We start from the raw sequence: 27,876 nt of genomic DNA, 5'->3' as shown, positions 1-27,876 counted from the left end.
CTATTTTTAGAGTGCGGACAATGTATTTTTAAGAAAGACCATTATACTCATTATTATGAAGGGTATGAAGAGATCTCCTTTGTTGATGTGTTTAAAGGTTATAAAGCAGAAATGCCTTATATTTTGGGACAGAGGGATTACTTGTCGCTGCTTTAATACAATTCTGTACTAAAGTTGTACTAAACCAGCGACAGGTAATATGGATAGGAGGAGTAAAGGAAGTAAAACTGAAATTTGCTCTATTATTTGCTATGCCTAGATTTACTTGTGTTATTTCCACTTCGTTTGGAGTCTATCCCATCTCATGTCACATTGAACACTATATATAATCCAAACATCTCAAAGATACAAGTTTCCAATGTTTGAGTAATTTTGAGAAGACACTAAAATCAGCAACCGGGATGAATGGTACTGGCTACAAAATTTCCACGCTGTGGATGAACTCAACTTCAGCAACTGTAGATTCTTGAGATGGTTCGCTTTCTTCCTCCATTTCCCCGGTGATATCCTCGAGTGACATCCCTTTGGATTCCGGCAAGGCAAGAGTGAACATGACTCCAACCAGGTTGCACCCTGCGAGAAGTAGGAGAGAGCTCCGGATGCTCGTATGAGAATACTGGAACCAGAGAACACCGATGATGGCACCACACTTACCCCCGGCAGCCGATATGCCGTTGCACGTCGACCGCAGCCGCGTCGGGAATATCTCGGTAGGCAGGATGAAAGTGGTGGAGTTGGGGCCGAAGTTTGCGAAGAAGAGGATCAATGCATACATGATGGCGAAGCCTGCGTGCATGCTGGGTTTGGACCAGAACTTGTAGGGCGCGGCGAGCCCGATCATGAAGATGGTCATCATGGTGAACCCCATGAGCTGGATCTTGATGCGGCCGATGCGGTCAACGAAGAGGACAGTGAGGAAGTACCCTGGCAGGGAACCGCCGACCACGATGATGGCCTGCGTGCGGGCTATCTTGTAGGTCTGCTCGAGAGGGCTCATCTCGGCCGCGTCTCCAAACCAGCCGATGCCGCTGAAGATGTCCTTCATGAAGAGGTTGAGGGAGTAGAAGACGACGTCGAGGACGAACCAGCACACGGTGGTTCCGAGGAGCTGGCGGCCATGCTTGTGAAGGAACTCCATGGAGAAGAGGCCAAACTCGTCCTGCTTAACGACGGCCTCCGCGTCCATGTCCGACACGAAGTCGATGTCGAGGACCGCGGCCATGTCAGACGCCGCTAGCTTGAGGTTCTTGGCGATGAGCGCGGTGTAGCGCGCCGTCTCGGGCATCTTCATGCGCCAGTAGTAGGTGAGCAGGGCAGGAACGGCGCCGAGCATGAGTACTATGCGCCACACGTAGTCTGCTTGCCCGAGCTGGTCAGTATCGTACGCGGCCGTGTTCTTGAAGCTCGCAGAGAGCACCAGAACAACAGCCCCAGCAGCCAGGTTCCCAAGACCCTTTATGCAGGGCAAGCATAATACGATAAGGATTAAAATATTATCTTTGACTGAGTTAGACGAGAAAAAAGAAATGGAGGTTGTAGATTAAGAATGAGATGCAGCACAGGCTCCAAAAAATATTGTGATGGTTTTACTTACACACCTGCATAGCGAAGACCGCTGCTATGAAGGCTCCGCGAGTCCTCTTGTTGGCATACTCAGACATGATGGTCGCCGAGAGCGGGTAGTCGCCGCCGATGCCGAAGCCGAGCCAGAAGCGGAAGAAGCACAACGTGGCCACGACGCACTTGGGCTTGTTGTGGAAGGAGAGGCCGGACGCGAGCGAGCACACCACCATGAGCTTGAGCGTGACGCCGTAGATCAGCTTCCGCCCCATCCTGTCGCCGAGCCAGCCGAAGAAGAGCTGCCCCAGGACCGTGCCGCAGAGCGCCACGCCGCTGACGGCACCGGCAACGTTGCCGGGGAGCCTGCCATCCGCCGAGTGGTAGTAGATGCGGCCCAGGAGGTCGGCGATGAGGGAGACCGAGAACAGGTCGTAGGCGTCCGTAAAGAAGCCCATGCCAGCGATGACGATGGTGGTGAAGTGGTACAGCTGCGTCCCGGCGACGTCCAGGGCCTCGAGCACCTTGACCTGCTTGCGAGCCCGCCGCGTCTCGCATTTCACCGACGTCACCGCGTCCAGGAGGCGGTACAGCATGGCGCTCCCGGCGCCATGGAGGTGGAAGAAGAGGGAGCTGCACGCGTGCCTCCTCGCAGGCCAGGTCGTGCACATTGTAGTAGTAGTCTCTGGCAAAAAAATTCCTCTGGAAAACCAAGTGCTTCATGTTTGCCATATATAGAACGTAGTGATTTTTGCCATGTACTATACAGCTGGACGAATGTCCCGTGGAATATGATTACGAGGGCGCCCCCAGCCGCATCACATCCACCTTGCATTCTCCGAAGAACACATAAATTGACAACTTTGCTGACGAACTCGTTTAGCCCTACGCTTTTGCTAAAAAAGGAAGACGGCAACAGAATGAAGACGACGACAACAGTTGTTCCATAGAGACAAAAGGGCGGAAACAACAAGATCAGGATATCTGATTAGTCATTCTTGATAAAGGTTGTTTTTATTCTAAAGGATACAAATATAATGAGTATGAATCCAGTCTTTGCATAACTAGGATGCCCGCTAGACCTCATACTGCACGACGTCACGTCATGCCAACTAGCATAGCACGCACCTCACCTGAGCACCCTCCAAGTGTGCTGCACCATCGTCTACCATCCGTTGACCCATTAGACATCAAAGGTCACTCCATGTTGTGAGGAGAAACTACGGAGTGGTTTTCTGATTGTAGGTTATTATTTTTTTTGTCAGGGAAGAAAGTGGTTGAAAGGAGCCACGAGCTGTCCCCGGTGCGCCATCTGTGTCAACATCTCACAAGTAATCCATCTGATTGAACAATTGATCGATCTTCTCTCATCAATCCATCTGCATCCAGGTAATGCATCATGGAACATTAACTCGAATGATTCGTGAGTTCAATGTGACGCACAGTGTGAGATGAAGGTTGTATACCACCTCAACGTGAAGCCACGCATGTGGTGGATCTGCCATGGATGATGGATGGACGGAAGAGTGTAAAAGTTTGAGATGTGAAACTTTGTACTCGAACTTCTCACAAGAATTATTTTTTTGAAAAATCACCGGGGGGGGGGGGGGGGGGGGGGGGGGAGCTCCCCACCTAAATACATTTCTCAAGTTCATAACCCATCGTCAGACTGATTACAAAGGGGAATTACATAAGCACGTGAAGTCGTGATAACAGGTAGGAACGCCAGGAGGAGGCGGCCTGCTTGTGCACCGGTTTCTTCGTCCGGTGCGTCCAGAGCATGAGATCATCCATGATGCGCCTGAGGGTGAGAATACTGTGGTGATTTTGTTGCTTGAAGGTCATAGCGTTTCTGGAATCCCAAACCTTCCATAGGATGAGGAGGAGGACGGAGTGCCAGATTACCGCATCCACCTGTGTAGGGAGGCGGCAGTCCCAGAGTCCATCAATGGTACTTGAAGGAGAGAGGCCGATCCGTTGCCAAATACGTTGTGAAAGAGGACAGTCTAGGAATATGTGTGAACTGGTTTCACCATCATGTCCGCAGCGCGGGCATAGTGAGTCGGTGACGATATTCTTGCGCTAAAGGTTGCTTTTTGAGTTGAGTCGACCATGAAACAGGAGCCATGCAAAGATCTTCACGCGTTCCACCAGATGGCAACGGCATGCACGTCGTCATCGTCACAAGAATTCACTCTCTAGCTACCAACTAATGTAATAATGATTCGTCGATGTCCATGATGTAGGCAGTCGTGATGATGTATCATGTAGGCAGTGCTTGCCTATATGTTTTTCCCTCTCAAATTTATTGTTGTTGTGTTGACAAATCCCATAATATTTTCCTGATGTACAATATATAAGGACATATATGTAAATGATCATATATTATTATTTTTGTCTTTCTAGGGGTAGCAACTGGCGTTTGCTCTGTAGCGAAGCATGGGGGTTCACAATGCGGGGCAAGAGGAAAAGCGACAACATGTATGGGTTCCGTGCCAAAATAGAAGATGTCATGTGAGAGAGGGGTTCTTGAGTCATGCTTATTGAGTTATGGTGTGTGACTTTTTTTCTCTCCCGTTGTAACGCACGGGCATCTTTGCTAGTTGAGATAAAAGGATGGAAACAACAAGATCAGGGTATCTGATTAGTCATTCTTCATAAAGGTTGTTTTTATTCTAAAGGATACAAACATAATGAGTATGAATCCAGTCTTTGCATGAGGATGCACACAACCAACACTAACGTGTGCGCGCGTGCGCGCACACTCACACACACACACATAAAGAATTGCGCCAGCAAAGAGCAAAGTCATACAAGACCGAAACTCTACCTAGGTGGACGAACGTGAAAAGGAAAAATCTAAGAAGAGATCAAAACAGTGATCGACGAACTACAACAACGACCATCCACACTAACCATCTCCTCAGATCACAAAGACATTGAGAAATGTTCTCCAACAGAACGCCTCCAGCAAGGAAATGGCAGTCAAGCGCCGATGTCTTCGGATCTGAGCATGAAAGATCAAATCCTAGGTTTTCACCCTGAAGATAAGGTCGAGCAAATCCGAGCAGTGCTTTCAACAATGTAACAACGCAAAATCCCGCCATTGCTAGGTATAACCAATTAGGTTCAAACCTTGGGTTTTCACTCAAGCTCGAAGCCGAGTACTCGAGAAGCACCACCAAATCAAAGTCATCATGTTGCACCACCATTTTCCATGATCCCAACAGCTACGTGTATTGCACAGTCTTGATGTGAGATGCCACACCAGTGAAGACCATACCCGCACAAGCATACAGTCAAGCGCAACAAGTATTGATGTCCACCAATGGCTCGGAATGATGAAGATCTCACCGATGCACATACGAGGAAAATTTGTGAGTGAGGAAGGTCACTGGCACCGCCAAAATGCCAATTGGGGAAACTATACAGTGTAGCAGAGTCCTCATGCTTCGACTTCCTCTTCCGTCGAACGGAATAGGTCGGCAAACCATACTCACCGTTGCTATTGGATAGGAAGGTCCAAGACCCTTCGGCCTGGAGCGACAACACCGCCTCGAAGTGCAGGACCACTGTGCCATCCACACTTCTGAGTGGAGCCCACCTCGCTGGGATGCAAAAGGTTGCCGCTACCATCCGCATACCTGCAGATGGGATTGTGGCCACCAACACCTCACCACGAGAGATCGCCTGCCCGACCGGAAACATCATCACCACTGCTACACAACCATGCCCTCTAGCTCAAGTCATTGCTTGTAGATCGCTTGCCCCACCGGAAACATCACCACCACCGCTGCACAACCACACCCTCGAGGTCAAGTCGTTGCTTGTAGATCGCATCCGCCAGTAAAGGTTAAGGGGAAGAGACCTCATTTCCGCCTTCACCGGCTAGTGCCGGGACTTAGCCTAGCCACTGCTCTCTAGCAGTGGCGAGAGGAAGGGGGATAGAGTGGTAGGAGGAGGCGGCTCTCAAGCTAGTCAGAATCATGATTCTGAATCAGATTGGTGCTTTGATGGTAGGACCATTCTTGTTGTTCATTTATATTTCTTAAGTGTATTCTTACTGTTATGATAGTGTAGTTTCCTGTTACATTATACATTTCCCTCTATGCTAACTATGGATAAACTAATTAATACTCCTCCCATCTCAAAGTATGAGCATATATCGTTTCATAGGGATAAACCTTTATCCAACACCTATCCTACAATGGGGTGATGTCAGCTCCTTAGAGATAATAAATGAAATGTTTGATAAGTTGGATGAGAGATAGTGAAGAAGGAATTTTTTTTCTATTGTGCCAGCATGCCTTTATTTCACCACATATTTTCTATTAGATTTTCCCTTTCTATAGGCATACATGCACAAGTTATTGGAGATAACGCGAAGTGATAAGAGATAATCTATAGTATAACATGTTTTTACTACCATGTATAAACATGTGGAATGCGAAGGAAAGACTTTTTGACGTGAAGAGCAGGAGCTCTGCTTTTGCATTAAAGAAGAATAGAGTTTTTACATAGTTCGGACAAATCCAGACCAAGAGCCCGGCCTTTCATCAGAGAGTATTGACAGGAGAAAGACAAAGACAAATAATATGAAAAGACGCCATGGGTTTCTATGTGTCCCCAGCGCCCGCCTCTTTTGTGGCCTCGTAGAAAATCTTGACGTCTTCTCTTATCAGTCCAGCAAGTGCAGTCGGCGTCAGCTCCTTCTGCTCAAAGACCCTACGGTTTCTTTCTTTCCACAGGTTCCACACTATGTAAGCAGCTAGTGTGATTTCATCTCTCTTCTTGTCCTTGGTTCCATCGCATGTGCATAGCCGAGACCACCACTCTCCAATGGAGGTTGCCGAGGAGTCCATCATGCCCATCCTGTCGTCAGCTTGCTGGAACTGGAGCCAAACCTCTTTCACAAAGCAACAGGCCAGGGTGATGTGTTCGGCCATCTCCTTTTCTTGATCACAAAGGCAACATACGTCATTGTGTGGCAATCCCATCGCTTGCAGACGATCCGCCGTCCAATTTCTGTTTTGCAGCAACAACCATAAGTAGAATTTAACTTTTCCTTCCATCTTGCCCCTCCACACTTGGGCCAGCCCAGGCTTGTTGGTCCTTGCCATAAAGTGGGCGTCATAAGCAGAGACGGCAGAGTATTTTCAATTAGCAGTCAGGTTCCAAAGGATCTTGTCTTTGCTGTCCGTGAGCTGGATCAATTGAAGTTCCTCCCAAAGTCGGACGAACTGGTTGAGCTGCCCTTCTGTTGTCATTCTCTGTAACCCAAGGATCCATCTTCTGTGGAGCGCCTCTCTAACCGACATCTTCTTGAATTTGGCCAGTTGGTATAGTTCAGGATACATAAAACATGGGGCCTCCCCGTTTAGCCATCAGTCCCTCCAGAATGCCGCAATGCTGCCGTCTCCCAGCTGAATCAACGTGCAGCTCGTAAGCAACTGCTTATCCATCTCATCACAAGGCGTCGGCGATCCCATCCATGGCCTATCCTCATCTTCCCGTCGAAACCATTCCCACCTTAGACAGAGAGCACGGCTGAAGCAGTCAATGTTTTTGACCCCTAGTCCACCACATCTTATTGGGGAGAAAACTTGCTTCCACTTGACAAGGCTTTTCCCTCCAATGTTTGCATCTGCGGCCTCCCAAAGAAAGTTTCTTCTCAACTTATCCACATTCTTAATAAACCACTTATCCGGGGCAAAGGTTGTCAAGAAGTAAGCTTCCGTTGTTGTGACCACCGAGTTTATGTACACTAATCTTCCTCTCCTATTAAGCATTCTGCCTTTCCTCAAAGAAATTTTTCCGGCCATTTTATCAATCAGTGGTTGAATCTCAACTCTCTTTGGTTTTCGAATCCCAAGGGGAAATCCCAAGTATTGGCAAGGAAGAGAGCCTTGCACAATCCTAGCATCGATCAACAACTGTTGCAAATCCCTGTCCTGGAAAGCAACAGGGTACGCCATTGATTTTGCCATGTTTGTTTTGAGTCCAGAGGCATTCCCAAACATTTCCAGAATGGCCTGGACAACAGTGATCTCTTCTCGCGCCGGGTTGATGAAGAGTGCAGCATCATCGGCATAGAAACTCGCCCGGAATCTGGCCACGCGCGTTCGCAAAGGCTTCAAAATATTCTTCTCGGTGGCCATCTCAAGCAGTCTCTGCAGCGGTTCCATAGCAATGATAAACAACAGGGGGGACAGAGGGTCTCCCTGTCTCAAGCCACGCATGTGGGTAAAAGGTGTGCCGGGCGTTCCATTCAACAGAATTCTAGAGGAGGAGGATGCCAAGATCAGAGCAATCATGTCCCTCCATCTTTGCCCAAATCCCATGGCCTCCATGACTTCAAATAGATATCCCCATGACACGGAATCGAAAGCCTTGGCTATATCAAGCTTTAGGAAGACCAGGGGGATTTCGCCAAGTGAGCCGCTTTGATCACATTCTTGATATATAGAAAATTGTCTTGGATGGACTGTCCTCGAATGAAGGCACTCTGATTGTGCGTGATCAGGTTGTGGATTTCTGGAGCCAGCCGGGAAGCGAGCATCTTACTGACCAGCTTCGGAATGCTCTGCATTAGGCTTATTGGCCTGAAATCTCCTGGATCCTGCGCCTCCGCACGTTTAGGAATCAAAACAACATTCACAGTATTAAACAGATCCCAATTCCTTCCGCGCAGATTGTGAACACAGTTAACAGCAGCAAGGAGATCCGTTTTTATGATCATCCAACATCGCTTGAAGAAAGCCCCAGTGAATCCATCAGGCCCCGGTGCTTTCTCGCCATGCATTTCTTTGATCGCCGATAAAAGCTCAGTCTCTGTGAACGCCCCGTCCAGGTGCTCTAGCTGTCTTCGCGGCATCCCCAGCTCCTCCCAATTCAGTGTTGTAGATCACACGAAAGGCGTACCCATCAGGTTTTTGAACCGATCTCTGAGGATGTCAGCCTTCCCAACATGGTCGGAAACCGGCCCATCTCTTCCCAGAAGGACCGGGATGTGATTCTTCCGTCGGCGGCCACTCACTCTTAGGTGGAAAATCGGGTACTAGCGTCTCCCTCTTTTATCTCAGTAATTCTGGATTTTTGCCGCCACCTTGCCCTGTCGACAGCCGCAATACCCAGCAGCTTAGCTTTGAGCAAACCTCTCAGGTGTCTCTCCTCCTCGGAAAGAGCCCTCTCCTCTTGAGCCAGATCAAGTCGGAAGTTGACCTCGTTAGCTAACCCGGACATGAAGACGACTCATCTCCTCTTGTGCTTGCTCCAAATTCTGAGAGCCTTTGTGTTGGAAATATGCCCTAGAGGCAATAATAAAATGAATATTATTATATTTCTTTGTTCATGATAATTGTCTATTGTTCATGCTATAATTGTGTTATCCGGAAATCGTAATACATGTGTGAATACATAGACCACAACACGTCCCTTGTGAGCCTCTAGTTGACTAGCTCGTTGATCAAAGGATATTCATGGTTTCCTGACTATGGACATTAGATGTCAATGATAACGGGATCACATCATTAGGAGAATGATGTGATGGACAAGACCCAATCCTAAGCTTAGCTCAAAGATCGTGTAGTTCGTTTGCTGTAGCTTTTCTGAATGTCAAGTATCATTTCCTTAGACCATGAGATTGTGCAACTCCCAGATACCGTAGGAGTGCCTTGGGTGTGCCAAACGTCACAACATAACTGGATGACTATAAAGGTACATTACAGGTATCTCCGAAAGTGTCTATTGGGTTGGCACGAATCGAGACTGGGATTTGTCACTCCGTATGACGGAGAGGTATCTCTGGGCCCACTCGGTAATGCATCATTATAATGAGCTCAAAGTGATCAAGTGATTGATCACGGGATCATGCATTACGGTACGAGTAAAGTGACTTGCCGGTAACGAGACTGAACAAGGTATTGGGATACCAACGATCGAGTCTCGGGCAAGTAACGTACCGATAGACAAAGGGAATTGTATACGGATTGATTGAATCCTCGACATCGTGGTTCATCCGATGAGATCATCGTGGAGCTTGTGGGAGCCAACATGGGTATCCAGATCCCGCTGTTGGTTATTGACCGGAGAGGCTTCTCGGTCATGTCTGCATGTCTCCCGAACCCGTAGGGTCTACACACTTAAGGTTCGATGACACTAGGGTTGTAGAGATATTAGCACACGGTAACCCGAAAGTTGTTCGGAGTCCCGTATGAGATCCCGGACGTCACGAGGAGTTCCGCAATGGTCCGGAGGTAAAGATTTATATATAGGAAGTCCAGTTTCGGCCATCGGGAAGGTTTCGGGGTCACCGGTATTGTACTGGGACCACCGGAAGGGTCCCGGGGGTCCACCGTGTGGGGCCACCTATCCCGGAGGGCCCCATGGCCTGAAGTGGGAGGGGAACCAGCCCCTAGTGGGCTGGTGCGCCCCCCTTGGGCCTCCCCCTGCGCCTAGGGTTAGAAACCCTAGGGGTGGGGGCGCCACCCTTGCCTTGGGGGGCAAGGCACCCCCTTGACCGCCGCCCCCCCTAGGAGATTGGATCTCCTAGGGCCGGTGCCCCCCCCCCTAGGCACACTATATATAGTGGGGGGAGAGCTGCACACCCAAGCCCCTGGCCTCTCCCTCTCCCTCCCGTGACACTCCTCCATCTCCCAGCGCTTGGCGAAGCCCTGCCGAGATCACCGTTGCTTCCACCACCACGCCGTCGTGCTGCTGGATCTTCATCAACCTCTCCTTCCCCCTTGCTGGATCAAGAAGGAGGAGACGTCTCCCAACCGTACGTGTGTTGAACGCGGAGGTGCCGTCCGTTCGGCACTAGGTCATCGGTGATTTGAATCACGTCGAGTACGACTCCATCAACCCCGTTCTCTTGAACGCTTCCGCTCGTGATCTACAAGGGTATGTAGATGCACTCCTCTCTCCCTCGTTGCTAGATGACTCCATAGATTGATCTTGGTGATGCGTAGAAATTTTAAAATTCTGCTACGTTCCCCAACAGTGGCATCATGAGCTAGGTGTATGCGTAGTTACTATGCACGAGTAGAACACAAAGTAGTTGTGGGCGTCGATATTGTCAATTTGCTTGCCGTTACTAGTCTTATCTTGATTCGGCGGCATCGTGAGATGAAGCTGTTGGAAATATGCCCTAGAGGCAATAATAAAAGCATTATTATTATATTTCTTTGTTCATGATAATTGTCTTTATTCATGCTATAATTGTATTATCCGGAAATCGTAATACATGTGTGAATAATAGACACCAACAGTCCCCAGTAAGCCTCTATTTGACTAGCTCGTTGATCAACAGATAGTCATGGTTTCCTGACTATGGACATTGGATGTCATTGATAACGGGATCACATCATTAGGAGAATGATGTGATGGACAAGACCCAATCCTAAACATAGCATAAGATCGTATAGTTTGTTTGCTGGAGTTTTCCAATGTCAAGTATCTTTTCCTTAGATCATGAGATCGTGTAACTCCCGGATACCGTAGGAGTGCTTTGGGTGTGCCAAACGTCACAACGTAACTGGGTGACTATAAAGGTATACTACGGGTATCTCCGAAAGTGTTTGTTGGGTTGACACGGATCAAGACTGGGATTTGTCACTCCGTATGACGGAGAGGTATCACTGGGCCCACTCGGTGATGCATCATCATAATGAGCTCAAAGTGACCAAGTGTCTGGTCACGGGATCATGCATTACGGTACGAGTAAAGTGAATTGCCGGTAAGGATATTGAACGAGGTATTGGGATACCGACGATCGAATCTCGGGCAAGTAACATACCGATTGACAAAGGGAATTGTATACGGGGTTGCTTGAATCCTCGACATCGTGGCTCATCCGATGAGATCATCGAGGAGCATGTGGGAGCCAACATGGGTATCTAGATCCCACTGTTGGTTATTGACCGGAGAGCGATCTCGGTCATGTCTACATGTCTCCCGAACCCGTAGGGTCTACACACTTAAGGTTCGGTGACGCTAGGGTTGTAGGGATATGTATATGCAGTAACCCGAATGTTTTTCGGAGTCCCGGATGAGATCCCGGACGTCACGAGGAGTTTCGGAATGGTCCGGAGGTAAAGATTTATATATGGGAAGTCCTGTTTCGGCCATCGGGACAAGTTTCGGGGTCATCGGTATTGTACCGGGACCACCGGAAGGGTCCCGGGGGTCCACCGGGTGGGTCCACCTACCCCGGGGGGGCACATGGGCTGTAGGGGGTGCTCCTTGGCCTACATGGGCCAAGGGCACCAGCCCCAAGAGGCCCATGCGCCTAGGGTTCACAAAAGGGAAGAGTCCCACTAGTGGAAGGCACCTCCTAGGTGCCTTGGGGGGGAGGGAAACCTCCCTTGGCCACCGCCCCCCCTAGGAGATTGGATCTCCTAGGGCCGGCGCCCCCCCCCCTTGGCCCTCCTATATATAGTGGGGAAGGAGGGCTTTTCATCGATGCCTTTGGTGCCTCCCTCTCCCTCTCCAACACCTCCTCCTCCTCCATAGCGCTTGGCGAAGCCCTGACGGAGTACTGCAGCTCCATCACCACCACGCCGTCATGCTGCTGCTGGAGCCATCTTCCTCAACCTCTCCTTCCCTCTTGCTGGATCAAGAAGAAGGAGACGTTACGCTGACCGTACGTGTGTTGAACGCGGAGGTGCCGTCCGTTTGGTGCTAGGATCTCCGGTGATTTGGATCACGTCGTGTTCGACTACCTCATCCCCGTTCTTTGAATCCTTCCGCTCGCGATCTACAAAGGTATGTAGATGCATCCGATCACTCGTTGCTAGATGAACTCATAGATGGATCTTGGTGAAACTGTAGGAAAATTTTTGTTTTCTGCAACGTTCCCCATCAGTGGTATCAGAGCCAGGTTTATGCGTAGTTCTTCTTGCGCGAGTAGAACACAATTTGTTGTGGGCGTAGATGTTGTCAACTTTCTTGCCGTTACTAGTCTTATCTTGCTTCAACGGTATTGTGGGATGAAGCGGCCCGGACCAACCTTACACGTACGCTTACGTGAGACCGGTTCCACCGACTAACATGCACTAGTTGCATAAGGTGGCTGGCGGGTGTCTGTCTCTCCTACTTTAGTTGGAGCGGATTCGATGAAAAGGGTCCTTATGAAGGGTAAATAGAAGTTGACAAATCACGTTGTGGCTTTCACGTAGGTAAGAAAACGTTCTTTCTAGAACCCTATTGCAGCCACGTAAAACTTGCAACAACAATTAGAGGACGTCTAACTTGTTTTTGCAGCAAGTGCTTTGTCATATGATATGGCCAAAGTTGTGATGAATGATGAATGATCTATATGTGATGTATGAGATGTTCATGCTATTGTAATAGGAATCACGACTTGCATGTCGATGAGTATGACAACCGGCAGGAGCCATAGGAGTTGTCTTTATTTTTTATATGACCTGCATGTCATTGAGGAACGCCATGTAAATTACTTTACTTTATTGCTAAACGCGTTAGCCATAGTAGTAGAAGTAATAGTTGGCGAGCAACTTCATGGAGACACAATGATGGAGATCATGATGATGGAGATCATGGTGTCATGCCGGTGACAAGATGATCATGGAGCCCCAAGATGGAGATCAAAGGAGCTATGTGATATTGGCCATATCATGTCACTATTATTATTTGATTGCATTTGATGTTTATCATGTTTTACATCTTGTTTGCTTAGAACGACGGTAGTAAATAAGATGATCCCTCATAATAATTTCAAGAAAGTGTTCCCCCTAACTGTGCACCGTTGCGACAGTTCGTTGTTTCAATGCACCACGTGATGATCGGGTGTTTGATTCAAACGTTCACATACAACGGGTGTAAGACAGATTTACACATGCAAATACTTAGGTTGACTTGACGAGCCTAGCATGTGTATAGACATGGCCTCGGAACACAAAAGACCGAAAGGTCGAGCATGAGTCGTATAGAAGATACGATCAACATGAAGATGTTCACCGACGTTGACTAGTCCGTCTCACGTGATGATCGGACACGGCCTAGTTCACTCGGATCATGTTATACTTAGATGACTAGAAGAGGGACGTCTATCTAAGTGGGAGTTCATTGAATAATTTGATTAGATGAACTTAATTATCATGAACTTAGTCTAAAATCTTTACAATATGTCTTGTAGATCAAATGGCCAACGTAGTCCTCAACTTCAACGCGTTCCTAGAGAAAACCAAGCTGAAAGATGATGGCAGCAACTATACGGACTGGGTCCGGAACCTGAGGATCATCCTCATAGCTGCCAAGAAAGATTATGTCCTACAAGCACCGCTAGGTGATCCACCCGTCCCACAGAACCAAGACGTTATGAACGCTTGGCAGACACGTGCCGATGACTACTCCCTCGTTCAGTGCGGCATGCTTTACAGCCTAGAGCCGGGGCTCCAAAAGCGTTTTGAGAGACATGGAGCATATGAGATTTCGAAGAGCTGAAAATGGTTTTCCAAGATCATGCCCGGGTCGAGAGATATGAAGTCTCCGACAAATTCTTCAGCTGTAAGATGGAGGAAAATAGTTCTGTCAGTTAGCACATACTCACTATGTCTGGGTTACATAACCGCTTGACTCAGCTGGGAGTTAATCTCCCGGATGATGCGGTCATTGACAGAATCCTCCAGTCGCTTCCACCAAGCTACAAGAGCTTTGTGATGAACTTCAATATGCAGGGGATGGAAAAGACCATTCCTGAGGTATTTTCAATGCTGAAATCAGCAGAAGTAGAAGTCAAGAAGGAACATCAAGTGTTGATGGTGAATAAAACCACTAAGTTCAAGAAGGGCAAGGGTAAAAAGAGCTTCAAGAAGGATGGCAAAGGAGTTGCCGCGCCCGGCAAGCAAGCTGCTGGGAAGAAGCCAAAGAATGGACCCAAGCCCGAGACTGAGTGCTTTTATTGCAAGGGAAGTGGTCACTGGAAGCGGAACTGCCCCAAATACTTAGCAGACAAGAAGGCCGGCAAAACAAAAGGTATATATGATATACATGTAATTGATGTGTACCTTACTAGTACCCGTAGTAGCTCCTGGGTATTTGATACCGGTGCAGTTGCTCACATTTGTAACTCAAAGCAGGGGCTGCGGAATAAGCGGAGACTGGCAAAGGACGAGGTGACGATGCGCGTCGGGAATGGTTCCAAGGTCAATGTGATCGCCGTCGGCACGCTACCTCTACATTTACCTTCGGGATTAGTATTAAACCTTAATAATTTTTATTTAGTGCCAGCTTTGAGCATGAACATTGTATCGGGATCTCGTTTAATTCGAGATGGCTACTCATTTAAATCCGAGAATAATGGTTGTTCTATTTATAAGAGAGATATGTTTTATGGTCATGCTCCTATGGTGAATGGTTTATTCTTTATGAATCTCGAGCGTAATGCTACACATATTCATAATGTGAGTACCAAAAGATGTAAAGTTGATAATGACAGTCCCACATACTTGTGGCACTGCCGCCTTGGTCACATAGGTGTCAAACGCATGAAGAAGGTCCATGCTGATGGACTTTTAGAGTCTCTTGATTACGAATCATTTGACACGTGCGAACCATGCCTCATGGGTAAGATGACCAAGACTCCATTCTCAGGAACAATGGAGCGAGCAACCAACTTATTGGAAATCATACATACTGATGTGTGCGGTCCAATGAGTGTTGAGGCTCGCGGTGGCTATCGTTATGTTCTCACCCTCACTGATGATTTGAGTAGATATGGGTACATCTACTTAATGAAACACAAGTATGAAACCTTTGAAAAGTTCAAGGAATTTCAGAGTGAGGTTGAGAATCAACGTGACAGGAAAATCAAGTTTCTACGATCAGATCATGGAGGAGAATACTTGAGTCACGAATTTGGCACACACTTAAGAAAATATGGAATAGTTTCACAACTCACGCCGCCTGGAACACCTCAGCGTAATGGTGTGTCCGAACGTCGTAATCGCACTCTATTAGATGTGGTACGATCTATGATGTCTCTTACCGATTTACCGCTATCTTTTTGGGGCTATGCTTTAGAGACTGCCGCATTCACTTTAAATAGGGCTTCGTCGAAATCCATTGAGACGACACCGTTTGAATTATGGTTTGGTAAGAAACCTAATTTGTCATTTCCAAAAGTTTGGGGATGCGATGCTTATGTCAAGAAGCTTCAACCTGAAAAGCTCGAACCCAAGTCGGAAAAATGCGTCTTCATAGGATACCCTAAAGAAACTGTTGGGTGTACCTTCTACCTCAGATCCGAAGGCAAGATCTTTTTTGCCAAGAATGGATTCTTTCTAGAGAAAGAGTTTCTCTCGAAAGAAGTAAGTCGGAGGAAAGTAGAACTTGATGAAGTGTTACCTCTTGAACCGGAAAATGGCACAACTCAAGAAAATGTTCCTGAGGTGCCTGCACCAACTAGAGAGGAAGTTATTGATGATGATCAAGATACTTCTGATCAAGCTCCTACTGAAATTCGAAGGTCCACAAGGACACGTTCCGCACCAGAGTGGTACGGCAACCCTGTCTTGGAAATCATGTTGTTAGACAACGGTGAACCTTCGAACTATGAAGATGCGATGGCGGGCCCGGATTCCGACAAATGGCTAGAAGCCATCAAATCCGAGATAGGATCCATGTATGAAAACGAAGTATGGACTTTGACTGACTTGCCCGTTGAACGGCGAGCCATAGAAAATAAATGGATCTTTAAGAAGAAGACAGACGCGGATGATAATGTGACCATCTATAAAGCTCGGCTTGTCGCTAAGGGTTATCGACAAGTTCAAGGGGTTGACTACGATGAGACTTTCTCACTGGTAGCGAAGCTAAAGTCCGTCCGAATCATGTTAGCAATTGCCGCATTCTACGATTATGAGATATGGCAAATGGACGTCAAAACGGCATTCCTTAATGGTTTCCTTAAGGAAGAATTGTATATGATGCAGCCGGAAGGTTTTGTCGATCCTAAGAATGCTGACAAGGTGTGCAAGCTCCAACGCTCGATTTATGGGCTGGTGCAAGCATCTCGGAGTTGGAACATTCGCTTTGATGAGATGATCAAAGCGTTTGGGTTTACGCAGACTTATGGAGAAGCCTGCGTTTACAAGAAAGTGAGTGGGAGCTCTGTAGCATTTATCATATTATATGTAGATGACATACTTTTGATGGGAAATGATATAGAACTCTTGGACAGCATCAAGGCCTACTTGAATAAGAGTTTTTCAATGAAGGACCTTGGTGAAGCTGCTTATATATTAGGCATCAAGATCTATAGAGATAGATCAAGACGCCTCATAGGTCTTTCACAAAGCACATACCTTGATAAGATATTGAAGAAGTTCAATATGGATCAATCTAAGAAGGGGTTCTTGCCTGTGTTACAAGGTATGAAATTGAGCTCAGCTCAATGTCCGACCACGGCAGAAGATATAGAAGAGATGAGTGTCATCCCCTATGCCTCAGCCATAGGTTCTATTATGTATGCCATGATGTGTACCAGACCTGATGTAAACCTTGCCGTAAGTTTGGTAGGAAGGTACCAAAGTAATCCCGGCAAGGAATACTGGACAGCGGTCAAGAATATCCTGAAGTACCTGAAAAGGACTAAGGAAATGTTTCTCGTTTATGGAGGTGACGAAGAGCTCGTCATAAGGGGTTACGTCGACGCTAGCTTCGACACAGATCTGGATGACTCTAAGTCTCAAACCGGATACGTGTATATTTTGAATGGTGGGGCAGTAAGCTGGTGCAGTTGCAAGCAGAGCGTCGTGGCGGGATCTACATGTGAAGCGGAGTACATGGCAGCCTTGGAGGCAGCACATGAAGCAATATGGGTGAAGGAGTTCATCACCGACCTAGTAGTCATACCCAATGCGTCGGGGCCAATCAAGCTCTTTTGTGACAACAATGGAGCTATTGCACTTGCCAAGGAGCCCAGGTTTCACAAGAAGACAAGGCACATCAAGCGTCGCTTCAACTCCATTCATGAAAATGTTCAAGATGGAGACATAGATATTTGTAAAGTGCATACGGACCTGAATGTAGCAGATCCGTTGACTAAACCTCTCCCTAGGGCAAAACATGATCAACACCAGAATTCCATGGGTGTTCAATTCATCACAATGTAACTAGATTATTGACTCTAGTGCAAGTGGGAGACTGTTGGAAATATGCCCTAGAGGCAATAATAAAAGCATTATTATTATATTTCATTGTTCATGATAATTGTCTTTATTCATGATATAATTGTATTATCCAGAAATCGTAATACATGTGTGAATAATAGACACCAACATGTCCCCAGTAAGCCTCTACTTGACTAGCTCGTTGATCAACAGATAGTCATGGTTTCCTGACTATGGACATTGGATGTCATTGATAACGGGATCACGTCATTAGGAGAATGATGTGATGGACAAGACCCAATCCTAAACATAGCATAAGATCGTATAGTTCGTTTGCTAGAGTTTTCCAATGTCAAGTATCTTTTCCTTAGACCATGAGATCGTGTAAATCCCGGATACCGTAGGAGTGCTTTGGGTGTGCCAAACGTCACAACGTAACTGGGTGACTATAAAGGTATACTACGGGTATCTCCGAAAGTGTCTGTTGGGTTGACACGGATCAAGACTGGGATTTGTCACTCCGTATGACGGAGAGGTATCACTGGGCCCACTCGGTAATACATCATCATAATGAGCTCAAAGTGACCAAGTGTCTGGTCACGGGATCATGCATTACGGTACGAGTAAAGTGACTTGCCGGTAACGAGATTGAACGAGGTATTGGGATACCGACGATCGAATCTCGGGCAAGTAACATACCGATTGACAAAGGGAATTGTATACGGGGTTGCTTGAATCCTCGACATCGTGGTTCATCCGATGAGATCATCGAGGAGCATGTGGGAGCCAACATGGGTATCCAGATACCGCTGTTGGTTATTGACCGGAGAGCGATCTCGGTCATGTCTACATGTCTCCCGAACCCGTAGGGTCTACACACTTAAGGTTCGGTGACGCTAGGGTTGTAGGGATATGTATATGCAGTAACCCGAATGTTGTTCGGAGTCCCGGATGAGATCCCGGACGTCACGAGGAGTTCCAGAATGGTCCGGAGGTAAAGATTTATATATGGGAAGTCCTGTTTCGGCCATCGGGACAAGTTTCGGGGTCATCGGTATTGTACCGGGACCACCGGAAGGGTCCCGGGGGTCCACCGGGTGGGTCCACCTGCCCTGAGGGGCCACACTGGCTGTAGGGGGTGCGCCTTGGCCTACATGGGCCAAGGGCACCAGCCCCAAGAGGCCCATGCGCCTAGGGTTCACAAAAGGGAAGAGTCCCACTAGTGGAAGGCACCTCCTAGGTGCCTTGGGGGGAGGGAAACCTCCCTTGGCCGCCGGCCCCCCTAGGAGATTGGATCTCCTAGGGCCGGCGCCCCCCCCTTGGCCCTCCTATATATAGTGGGGAAGGAGGGCTTTTCATCGATGCCTTTGGTGCCTCCCTCTCCCTCTCCAACACCTCCTCCTCCTCCATAGCGCTTGGCGAAGCCCTGACGGAGTACTGCAGCTCCATCACCACCACGCCGTCGTGCTGCTGCTGGAGCCATCTTCCTCAACCTCTCCTTCCCTCTTGCTGGATCAAGAAGAAGGAGACGTTACGCTGACCGTACGTGTGTTGAACGCGGAGGTGCCGTCCGTTCGGTGCTAGGATCTCCGGTGATTTGGATCACGTCGTGTTCGACTACCTCATCCCTGTTCTTTGAACGCTTCCGCTCGCGATCTACAAAGGTATGTAGATGCATCCGATCACTCGTTGCTAGATGAACTCATAGATGGATCTTGGTGAAACCGTAGGAAAATTTTTGTTTTCTGCAACGTTCCCCATCAGAAGCGGCCCGGACCAACCTTACACGTACGCTTACGTGAGACCGGTTCCACCGACTGACATGCACTAGTTGCATAAGGTGGCTGGCGGGTGTCTGTCTCTCCCACTTTAGTCGGATCGGATTCGATGAACAGGGTCCTTATGAAGGGTAAATAGAAATTGGCAATTCACGTTGTGGTTTTGGCGTAGGTAAGAAACGTTCTTGCTAGAAACCTATAGCAGCCACGTAAAAACTTGCAACAACAATTAGAGGGCGTCTAACTTGTTTTTGCAGCAAGTGTTTTGTGATGTGATATGGCCAAAGGTTGTGTTCAATGATGAATGATATATGTGATGTATGAGATTGATCATGTTCTTGTAATAGGAATCACGACTTGCATGTCGATGAGTATGACAACCGGCAGGAGCCATAGGAGTTGTCTTTATTTATTTATGACCTGCGTGTCAACATAAACGTCATGTAATTACTTTACTTTATTGCTAAAGCGTTAGCCATAGTAGTAGAAGTAATAGATGACAAGACAACTTCAAGAAGACACGATGATGGAGATCATGATGATGGAGATCATGGTGTCATGCCGGTGACAACGATGATCATGGAGCCCCGAAGATGGAGATCAAAGGAGCAAATGATATTGGCCATATCATGTCACTATTTTATTGCATGTGATGTTTATCATGTTTTACATCTTATTTGCTTAGAACGACGGTAGCTTAAATAAGATGATCCCTCGTAATAATTTCAAGAAAGTGTTCCCCCTAACTGTGCACCGTTGCGACAGTTCGTTGTTTCAATGCACCACGTGATGATCGGGTGTTTGATTCAAACGTTCACATACAACGGGTGTAAGACAGATTTACACATGCAAACACTTAGGTTGACTTGACGAGCCTAGCATGTGTATAGACATGGCCTCAGAACACAGAAGACCGAAAGGTCGAGCATGAGTCGTATAGAAGATACGATCAACATGAAGATGTTCACCGACGTTGACTAGTCCGTCTCACGTGATGATCGGACACGGCCTAGTTCACTCGGATCATGTTATACTTAGATGACTAGAAGAGGGACGTCTATCTAAGTGGGAGTTCATTGAATAATTTGATTAGATGAACTTAATTATCATGAACTTAGTCTAAAATCTTTACAATATGTCTTGTATATCAAATGGCCCACGTTGTCCTCAACTTCAACGCGTTCCTAGAGAAAACCAAGCTGAAAGACGATCGCAGCAACTATAAGGACTGGGTCCGGAACCTGAGGATCATCCTCATAGCTGCCAAAAAAGATTATGTCCTAGAAGCACCGCTAGGTGACGCACCCGTCCCATAGAACCAAGACGTTATGAACGCTTGGCAGACACGTGCTGATGATTACACCCTCGTTTAGTGCGGTATGCTTTACAGCTTAGAACCGGGGCTCCAAAAGCGTTTTGAGAGACACGGAGCATATGAGATGTTTGAAGAGCTGAAAATGGTTTTTCAATCTCATGCCCGCGTCGAGAGATATGAAGTCTCCGACAAGTTCTTCAGCTGTAAGATGGAGGAAATTAGTTCTGTCGGCGAGCACATACTCAAAATGTCTGGGTTGCATAACCGCTTGACTCAGCTGGGAGTTAATCTCTCGGATGACACGGTCATTGACAGAATCCTTCAGTCGCTTCCACCGAGCTACAAGAGCTCTGTGATGAACTTCAATATGCAGGGGATGGAAAAGACCATTCCTGAAGTATTTGCAATGCTGAAATCAGCGGAGGTAGAAGTCAAAAAGGAACATCAAGTGTTGATGGTGAATAAAACCACTAAGTTCAAGAAAGGCAAGGGTAAGAAGAACTTCAAGAAAGACGGCAAGGGAGTTGCCGCGCCCGGTAAGCAAGATGCCGGGAAGAATCCAAAGAATGGACCCAAGCCCAAGACTGAGTGTTTTTATTGCAAGGGAAGTGGTCACTGGAAGCGGAACTGCCCCAAATACTTAGCGGACAAGAAGGCCGGCATCACGAAAGGTATATGTGATATACATGTAATTGATGTGTACCTTACCAGTACTCGTAGTAGCTCCTGGGTATTTGATACCGGTGTCGTTGCTCACATTTGTAACTCAAAGCGGGAGCTGCGGAATAAGCGGAGACTGGCGAAGGACGAGGTGACGATGCACGTCGGGAATGGTTCCAAGGTCGATGTGATCACCGTCGGCACGCTACCTCTACATTTACCTACGGGATTAGTTTTAAACCTCAATAATTGTTATTTAGTGCCAGCTTTGAGCATGAACATTGTATTAGGATCTCGTATAATTCGAGATGGCTACTCATTTAAATCCGAGAATAATGGTTGTTCTATTTATATGAGAGATATGTTTATGCTCATGCTCCGATGGTGAATGGTTTATTCTTAATGAATCTCGAGCGTAATGCTACCCATATTCATAGTGTGAATACCAAAAGATGTAAGGTTGATAATGATAGTCCCACATACTTGTGGCACTGCCGCCTTGGTCACATAGGTGTCAAACGCATGAAGAAGCTCCATGCAGATGGACTTTTAGAGTCTCTTGATTACGAATCATTTGACACATGCGAACCATGCCTCATGGGTAAAATGACCAAGACTCCGTTCTCAGGAACAATGGAGCGACCAACCAACTTATTGGAAATCATACATACTGATGTGTGCGGTCCAATGAGTGTTGAGGCTCGCGGTGGCTATCGTTATGTTCTCACCCTCACTGATGACTTGAGTAGATATGGGTATGTCTACTTAATGAAACACAAGTCTGAGACCTTTGAAAAGTTCAAGGAATTTCAGAGTGAGGTTGAGAATCAACGTGACAGGAAAATCAAGTTCTTGCGATCAGATCGTGGGGGAGAATACTTGAGTCACGAATTTGGCACACACTTAAGAAAATGTGGAATAGTTTCACAACTAACGCCGCCTGGAACACCTCAGCATAATGGTGTGTCCGAACGTCATAATCGCACTCTATTAGATATGGTGCGATCTATGATGTCTCTTACCGATTTACCGCTATCATTTTGGGGCTATGCTTTAGAGACTGCCGCATTCACTTTAAATAGGGCTCCGTCAAAATCCGTTGAGACGACACCGTATGAATTATGGTTTGGGAAGAAACCTAAGTTGTCGTTTCTAAAAGTTTGGGGATGCGATGCTTATGTCAAGAAACTTCAATCTGAAAAGCTCAAACCCAAGTCGGAAAAATGCGTCTTCATAGGATACCCTAAAGAAACTGTTGGGTATACCTTCTACCTCAGATCCGAAGGCAAGATCTTTGTTGCCAAGAATGGGTCCTTTCTAGAGAAAGAGTTTCTCTCGAAAGAAATAAGTGGGAGGAAGGTAGAACTTGATGAAGTATTACCTCTTGAACCGGTAAGTGGCGCAACTCAAGAAAATGTTCCTGAGGTGCCTGCACCGACTAGAGAGGAAGTTTATGATGATGATCATGAAACTTCAGATCAAGTTGCTACTGAACTTCGTAGGTCCACAAGGACACGTTCCGCACCAGAGTGGTACGGCAACCCTGTCTTGGAAATCATGTTGTTAGACAACGGTGAACCTTCGAACTATGAAGAAGCGATGGCGGGCCCAGATTCCGACAAATGGCTGGAAGCCATGAAATCCGAGATAGGATCCATGTATGAAAACGAAGTATGGACTTTGACTGACTTGCCTGTTGATTGGCGAGCCATAGAAAATAAATGGATCTTTAAGAAGAAGACAGACGCGGATGGTAATGTGACCATCTATAAAGCTCGGCTTGTCGCTAAGGGTAATCGACAAGTTCAAGGGGTTGACTACGATGAGACTTTCTCACCCGTAGCGAAGCTGAAGTCCGTCTGAATCATGTTAGCAATTGCCGCATTCTATGATTATGAGATATGGCAAATGGACATCAAAACGGCCTTCCTTAATGGTTTCCTTAAGGAAAAATTGTATATGATGCAGCCGGAAGGTTTTGTCGATCCTAAGAATGCTGACAAGGTGTGCAAGCTCCAACGCTCGATTTATGGGCTGGTGCAAGCATCTCGGAGTTGGAACATTCGCTTTGATGAGATGATCAAAGCGTTTGGGTTTATGCAGACTTATGGAGAAGCCTGCATTTACAAAAAAGTGAGTGGGAGCTCTGTAGCATTTCTCATATTGTATGTGGATGACATACTGTTGATGGGAAATGATATAGAATTCTTGGAAAGCATAAAGGCCTACTTGAACAAGTGTTTTTCAATGAAGGACCTTGGAGAAGCTGCTTATATATTAGGCATCAAGATCTATAGAGATAGATTGAGATGCCTCATTGGTCTTTCACAGAGTACGTACCTTGACAAGATATTGAAGAAGTTCAAAATGGATCAGTCAAAGAACGGGTTCTTGCCTGTATTGCAAGGTACGAGATTGAGCACGGCTCAATGCCCGACCACGGCAGAAGATAGAGAAAAGATGAGTGTCGTCCCCTATGCCTCGGCCATAGGGTCTATCATGTATGCTATGCTGTGTACCAGACCTGATGTAAACCTTGCTGTAAGTTTGGTAGGAAGGTACCAAAGTAATCCCGGCATGGAACACTGGACAGCGGTCAAGAATATCCTGAAGTACCTGAAAAGGACTAAGGAAATGTTTCTCGTTTATGGAGGTGACGAAGAGCTCGTCGTCAAGGGTTACGTCGATGCTAGCTTCGACACAGATCTGGATGACTCTAAGTCACAAACCGGATACGTGTATATTTTGAATGGTGGGGCAGTAAGCTGGTGCAGTTGCAAGCAAAGCGTTGTGGCGGGATCTACATGTGAAGCGGAGTACATGGCAGCCTCGAAGGCAGCACAAGAAGCAGTCTGGGTGAAGGAGTTCATTACCGACCTAGGAGTCATACCCAATGCGTCGGGTCCAATGACTCTCTTCTGTGACAACACTGGAGCTATTGCCCTTGCCAAGGAGCTCAGGTTTCACAGGAAGACCAGGCATATCAAGCGTCGCTTCAACTCCATTCGTGAAAGTGTTCAAAATGGAGACATAGAGATTTGTAAAGTACATACGGACCTGAATGTAGCAGATCCGTTGACTAAACCTCTCCCTAGAGAAAAACATGATCAACACCAGAACTGCATGGGTGTTCGATTCATCACAATGTAACTAGAATATTGACTCTAGTGCAAGTGGGAGACTGTTGGAAATATGCCCTAGAGGCAATAATAAAATGGTTATTATTATATTTCTTTGTCCTGATAATTGTCTATTGTTCATGCTATAATTGTGTTATCCGGAAATCGTAATACATGTGTGAATACATAGACCACAACACGTCCCTAGTGAGCCTCTAGTTGACTAGCTCGTTGATCAAAGGATAGTCATGGTTTCCTGACTATGGACATTAGATGTCATTGATAATGGGATCACATCATTAGGAGAATGATGTGATGGACAAGACCCAATCCTAAGCTTAGCTCAAAGATCGTGTAGTTCGTTTGCTGTAGCTTTTCTGAATGTCAAGTATCATTTCCTTAGACCATGAGATTGTGCAAGTCTCGGATACCGTAGGAGTGCCTTGGGTGTGCCAAACGTCACAATGTAACTGGGTGACTATAAAGGTACATCACAGGTATCTCCGAAAGTGTCTGTTGGGTTGGCACGAATCGAGACTGGGATTTGTCACTCCGTATGACGGAGAGGTATCTCTAGGCCCACTCAGTAATGCATCATCATAATGATCTCAAAGTGATCAAGTGATTGATCACGGGATCATGCATTACGGTATGAGTAAAGTGACTTGCCGGTAACGAGACTGAACAAGGTATTGGGATACCGACGATCGAGTCTTGGGCAAGTAACGTACCGATTGACAAAGGGAATTGTATACGGATTGATTGAATCCTCGACATCATGGTTCATCCGATGAGATCATCATGGGGCTTGTGGGAGGCAACATGGTATCCAGATCCCGCTGTTGGTTATTGACCGGAGAGGCTTCTCGGTCATGTCTGCATGTCTCCCGAACCCGTAGGGTCTACACACTTAAGGTTCGATGACGCTAGGGTTGTAGAGATATTAGCACACGGTAACCCGAAAGTTGTTCGGAGTCCCGGATGAGATCCCGGACGCCACGAGGAGTTCCGGAATGGTCCGGAGGTAAAGATTTATATATATGAAGTCCAGTTTCGGCCATCAGGAAGGTTTCGGGGTCACCGGTATTGTACCGGGACCACCGGAAGGGTCCCGGGGGTCCACCGGGTGGGGCCACCTATCCCGGAGGGACCCATGGGCTGAAGTGGGTGGGGAACCAGCCCCTAGTGGGCTGGTGTGGCCCCCCTTGGGCCTCCCCCTGCGCCTAGGGTTAGGAACCCTAGGGGTGGGGGCGCCACCCTTCCCTTGGGGGGCAAGGCACCCCCTTGGCCGCCGCCCCCCCTAGGAGATTGGATCTCCTAGGGACGGCGCCCCCCCCCTAGGCAACCTATATATAGTGGGGGAGGGAGGGCTGCGCACCCAAGCCCCTGGCCTCTCCCTCTCCCTCCTGTGACACTCCTCCATCTCCCAGCGCTTGGCGAAGCCCTGCCGAGATCACCGTTGCTTCCACCACCACGCCGTCGTGCTGCTGGATCTTCATCAACCTCTCCTTCCCCCTTGCTGGATCAAGAAGGAGGAGACGTCTCCCAACCGTACGTGTGTTGAAAACGCGGAGGTGCCGTCCGTTCGGCACTAGGTCATCGGTGATTTGAATCACGTCGAGTACGACTCCATCAACCCCGTTCTCTTGAACGCTTCCGCTCGTGATCTACAAGGGTATGTAGATGCACTCCTCTCTCCCTCGTTGCTAGATGACTCCATAGATTGATCTTGGTGATGTGTAGAAAATTTTAAAATTCTGCTACGTTCCCCAACACTTTGTTGTCCTTGACATTTTGGTGTGTAGTGCCGTGATTGGGTCTCTGGACTTGACCTCTTTTGCCCATGCATGAGCCACAATGTCTTCAAAGTCTGGGCAATTTAGCTAGTGGTTCTCAAAACGGAATGCTTTGTGAGGGGCTGCATCCATTCGTTTGAGCACAAGCGGGTAATGGTCTCATATATTTGTTGAGGCAGGAGACAGTTGATAGTGGGGATACGCCGCTTCCCACTCGCCGGACACTATGACCCGGTCGATCTTGGTGAGGGTTACATTCTCGCGCTCGCTGGACCAAGTAAATCTTCTCCCAAACAGCGGAAACTCAATCAATTCCAAGTCATCAATGGCTGCTCTAAACCTGCCCATCATCCACCTGTTGATGTTGTTGTTGCTTTTGTCACTTGCTCGGGTGATCATATTGAAGTCTCCCATCATCATTCATTGCGGCAGCATATGATGCTTGATTCTCTTCAGCTCATCAATGAAGCAGACCTTGTCCGCCTCCAATTGTGGCCCATAAACGCCGGTAATCGACCAGCAAACTCCATCAGCCCTTCTCCTAATTGTCCTAGAGATCGAGAATTCACCGGCCGCTAGGGGCTCTGCCGCAATCTCGTAGTCGTCGGAGCATGCAATGAGAATACCCCCCCCCCCTTGAGCCAACAGCCGGTAGTGAGATGAAGTTATCGGCGAAGCGCAGCCCCAGTGTGTCCACCACAATGCTTCGAGCCATGACACTGATCTTCGTCTCTTGAAGACAGACAACACTACACTTAAGCTCAGCATCAAAAATCTAAATCGCCCTTCTCTTCGCTGGGTTGCTTAGGCCCCTCACATTCCAATCAAGAAAGAACAATCCATAAAACAAACTGGGCCAACTCGGGTACAGAACAAGCAATCCAACGCACAGAGTACAATCGATGACTAGTCATCCCAAAGGAAACAGATCCTTGACTCCAACACCCCTCCCAACACCTAACAGCCAAGCACATTAGCAGCTCTAACATAGGAAACTAACCAGGGCACGCAATGAGCAGAACTCTGATAGACAACATTCAGGTACAGACAACCGGCCCTGACTTCCACGCCGCTCTCTGGCCGCTAGAAGCATCGAGCAGGGCTTCAACCGCGGCGATAAATTTCCCAGGCAGTGGCTTCTTGTACATCTCCATGTACCTCTGGAGCTCAGCCTTCAACGCTGCCACCTGTGGCGCGTCCCCCGCCCAGATGTCACTCTTCTTCAGCAGCACCATTTGGACCTTGTCCATAGTAGACCACCCCGCAGTTGGTTTAGCCGCCAGCCGGCCGCTACTTCTCTTGGAGGGCTTCACTGCCGGCCGTCCTTCCAGCTCGCAGGCGGCCACCGGGTTTGCCAGCAGGGCCGCCGCCGGGGGGGAGGAGCAGCTTATGAGGAACGAGAGAAGTGGATCCGTCGGTCCGTCCACTGGCTCGCCCCGCACCACAAGATCACGACCCTCATCCTGGGCCGCATCTGGTTGACCGGCCATGGCCAAGGCCCCGGGCTGTGGTGGGCTT

At 47.7% G+C, this 27,876-nt stretch overlaps 1 protein-coding gene across 2 annotated transcripts; it reads right to left on the bottom strand.

Annotated features, from left to right (window-relative positions):
* Window positions 1-415: 415 nt before the first annotated feature.
* On the bottom strand, window positions 416-11,410 carry LOC125523110 (probable inorganic phosphate transporter 1-4). 2 transcript variants are annotated; one of them, XM_048688163.1, is made up of 3 exons: window positions 11,399-11,410; window positions 1,599-2,087; window positions 416-1,453 (listed from the first exon to the last, which is right to left on the bottom strand). In XM_048688163.1, exons 1-3 carry the CDS (start codon window positions 11,408-11,410, stop codon window positions 416-418), a joined length of 1,539 nt encoding a protein of 512 aa, XP_048544120.1. The 2 variants fall into 2 exon arrangements, with proteins under 2 accessions (XP_048544120.1, XP_048544118.1); XM_048688161.1 differs by lacking the exon at window positions 11,399-11,410 and having other exon boundaries at window positions 1,599-2,279.
* Between the last annotated feature and the right edge of the window lie 16,466 nt (window positions 11,411-27,876).

Source organism: Triticum urartu, chromosome 7 (assembly GCF_003073215.2).
Source record: "Triticum urartu cultivar G1812 chromosome 7, Tu2.1, whole genome shotgun sequence".
Taxonomy (NCBI): Eukaryota; Viridiplantae; Streptophyta; class Magnoliopsida; order Poales; family Poaceae; genus Triticum; species Triticum urartu.
This window is presented reverse-complemented; position numbering and strand designations above follow the sequence as displayed.